This window comes from Frankliniella occidentalis, unplaced genomic scaffold, assembly GCF_000697945.3.
Source record: "Frankliniella occidentalis isolate FOCC.00 unplaced genomic scaffold, Focc_3.1 Scaffold252, whole genome shotgun sequence".
In the NCBI taxonomy this organism is placed as follows: Eukaryota; Metazoa; Arthropoda; class Insecta; order Thysanoptera; family Thripidae; genus Frankliniella; species Frankliniella occidentalis.
In genome coordinates this window covers 215,562-218,970 of record NW_026267378.1, presented here as the reverse complement: position 1 = coordinate 218,970, position 3,409 = coordinate 215,562, and the positions used below count along the sequence as shown (strand labels likewise).

General features: G+C 47.8%; 1 protein-coding gene across 2 annotated transcripts; it reads right to left on the bottom strand.

Moving 5' to 3' along the window:
- Positions 1-216: 216 nt before the first annotated feature.
- LOC113207425 (protein mono-ADP-ribosyltransferase PARP12-like) lies at positions 217-2,101 on the bottom strand. 2 transcript variants are annotated; one of them, XM_052273180.1, is made up of 5 exons: positions 1,900-2,101; positions 1,481-1,566; positions 1,187-1,399; positions 611-1,104; positions 217-556 (listed from the first exon to the last, which is right to left on the bottom strand). In XM_052273180.1, the coding sequence occupies exons 2-5, from the start codon at positions 1,542-1,544 to the stop codon at positions 377-379; spliced, it is 951 nt and encodes a 316-aa protein (XP_052129140.1). In that variant the 5' UTR covers positions 1,545-1,566; positions 1,900-2,101; the 3' UTR covers positions 217-376. The 2 variants fall into 2 exon arrangements, with proteins under 2 accessions (XP_052129140.1, XP_026279777.2); XM_026423992.2 differs by having other exon boundaries at positions 217-1,104.
- Positions 2,102-3,409: the final 1,308 nt, after the last annotated feature.

Here is a 3,409-nt window from a genome sequence, read left to right as displayed (position 1 = left end):
CGCCGGAGCTCCGGAGCAGACAGTATTCTTCTTCTTGTTCATTCTACATTTTGCGCTTCCTCGCTCTAAAAATCACCTGCAGGGAAGCATTCCATTAGACTTTAATTTGGTGACTTCAGTTTTCTTGCTTCCCCTAGGATGCCAAAGAACGCACGGCAAGCGGGAAGCGAGGGACTGATTAAGACGTACAGAAAAAAGAAAACGTAGACAGACAGGTGAGCAATGCAAAAAAAAACTTGTCTATTTTAAAATTAGTACACCGTTTAGGTCGGCCAATGTCATCACTGAATACAACAATCACCTACTTCGCAATTAAGATCGCCAGCAGCAGCATTGTCTTATTCATCCAAGCAGATCAAAGTGACACATAGCCTCATCAAAATAGTCCCAAGCAATATTCATCAAAATCGCCCCAAGCAACTTCGTCTCTTTCAGCCTGGTCACGCAAAGCATCATAAAAATCGCTCGAAGCAGCATCGTCTTCTTCAGCCTGGTCACGCAAAGCGTCATAAAGATCGCTCGAAGCAACATCGCGAGCAACTTCGTCTCTTTCAGCCTGGTCACGCAAAGCATCATAAAAATCGCTCGAAGCAACTTCGTCTCTTTCAGCCTGGTCACGCATAGCGTCATAAAGATCGCTCGAAGCAGCATCGTCTTTTTCAGCCTGGTCACGCAAAGCGTCATAAAGATCGCTCGAAGCAACATCGTCTTCTACATCCTGGACACGCATGGCGTTAAGAAGATCGACGAAGGTTGTCGCGCGTGCGGTAGCTGCCCTCACCCCCGCCCTTGGGATGCTGAGGTTAGCAGCTTTCTTCTTAAAATGCACAATGTGCGTCGGACGGAAGGAGTCGGAGTCGAACTTCACAATCACGTCCATGGTGTCCTTGTTCTTGGCCGTCGTATCGTAGCGCAGCGGGAAGCGGCCGGGAATGAGCGGCGGCTCCTGCAAGGCGAAGAGCCGGCTCTTGTTCTCAGGCACCTGGGTGATGTTGCTCACCAGGACCTCGCACAGCAGCATGCAGCCCTCCTCGCCCTGATCGCAGAAGTGGTAGGCGTACCTCGAGAATGCCGAAAAGGACACTCCTGCACCGAACCTCGTGCCTGCGCCAAGTCGGATTTTAGTCGAAATCCATTTTAAACAATGAAAGGAGGGAGGAGGGCATAGTTACATGAAGAGGCTTACCACGGTTTTGTCCGTGACGGGAGACGTCAAAATTTTCTCGTAGAATGGAGTCGACGTTTCGCTTCTTTGTGCCGTGCCATAGCTTAACAACCCTCACTTGTCCATAAGTATTTTCATACTGATCCTTCCTCTGCTTGAATTTTTGTTCAAGTTCATAATTTTGGACTTTTTCGATAGATTGAATAATGTGGTGGCTGAGACCGCTGATGAACACTGAAAAATGCGATGTCAGGAATACAAACGAGCTCACCAAAAGGACACCAGTACAGTAGAGGCGACAGACGCCAAACTTACAGTTCGAAACCGCTTGGAAATCGTCGGTTCCCGGTGTTAAATAAGTTCTCTCGACGAGTGCCATATTAGAAGACTCTAGTAAGCGCCTGAAAATTAAGCAGAAATTAACTTCTGAGCGAAGAAACCATTGAGACTCGAGGGGAATGAATACCCTTCAGGCAACGCAACGTCAACCCTAACCTAGAACAGCGGGCTTCAGAACCCCACACAAAGACGCGGCATCTCGTCCAGAATACAATTAAATAACCCTCAAGCGCGTAACAACACAGCGCAACACGGGTTAAGTAAAATCAAAAGGTGAATATAAATTGAAGAAGAAAAGAAAGGTTTGGAAGTCGCTCCTACTACCACCATGCTCCCATGCACAAAGAACGCGGCACAATAAACACTTAAGTAACGACTTTCCGAGCTTTACTCACCGTTTTCCTACGCAAGATAAGTCGAGTGATGGAGCACGGATTTCCTGGATCAGAGGTTCTGCGGACTGCAAGTGCGGTGGACTTTTGAAAGATTGTTGCACTGACCTGACCTGGCGTCACTTCACTTGGTGTCAAGGCCGGTGGCACTAGACTGAGAGGCTGGCTCTGACTGGGTGGGTGTGCTCGCTGCCGTGCCGTCCTGCCTGCCGGTCGGCTGACGGGCTCGCTGTCGCTGATGCGCCGCGCCGCGCGCCGTGCGTGGAGCACTCGGGCTGGAGGTGCAGCTCGGCGTTTTGTGTTTGTTTATGGGTGCGTCCTTTTCAGCTAACTTCCATCACGTCCATCACGTCGATCGCGGAATCCCGACCGGAACCAGTTACAAAAAATCACGCTATTTTAACGTTTAAATAGCTTTGGTGGGTATAAGCACCATCTAGAATGTTGGTAATAATTTTGTATAGCTGCTTTGAAAGTTTTCTCGCGAAGATATGGCAGACTATAGGTTATAGGTACTGGTTCCGGTCGGGATTCCTGTTTTCTTCTCCTGGAGCGGAGACCGAATAGGGTCTATTTGCGTGACGTAATTTGTGAACGGCCCCTCAGCAGTAATGTTCGTTATCACCTTTAATGTGCCCATACGATGACGCGAGGCAGGCTCGGACTGGCCCATACCTGTTTCGTTGGCCATCAGCCTCGCGAATGAGGTGAGAATGCATCAGGGGCACATCTAATGTTGCTCTAAGTTCAATTTATCAATTAAGTAGTGGAGCAATGAGCTATTTTACGAGAGTGAAGAAAATTGTCTGCTCCCGGACTAAGTGCGGTTTTATTGAAAAGGGGGGGGGGGGATCTCTCGTTCTCGTGACCCGCTCCAGGAAGGCCGACTGGCAGAGGTGAGTCTTTGCTATGACGCCGGAGCTCCGGAGCAGACAGTATTCTTCTTCTTGTTCATTCTACATTTTGCGCTTCCTCGCTCTAAAAATCACCTGCAGGGAAGCATTCCATTAGACTTTAATTTGGTGACTTCAGTTTTCTTGCTTCCCGCATTGTAGTTTAGTGCCGCCAGCGAGGGGTGCCCAACTCGAAAAAATCGTGTACACCTGATTACCAAAAAGTGGTGATTACCAAGGATTACCAGAGACTACCGAAGATTACCGAAGATTACCCATGATTACAAAGGGTTTCCGAAGATTACCACTGACAAAAGATTACCAGAGATTACGAAAGATTGCCATTGATTACCACAGATTCCCATTGATTACCACAGATTACCAGTGATTACCAAAGATTACCAGTGATTACCAAAGATTACCAGTGATTACCAGTGATTACCAAAGATTGCTAGGAATTTCCTTGCTGGATTACTTAGTGATTAATAAAGATTACCTGGTGAGTACCAACGATTACCTGATGATTACCAACGATTACCTAGTGATTACCATGGATTACCGGCGATTACAGAGGATTACCGGCGATTACCAAGGATTACCGGTGATTACCAAGGATTACC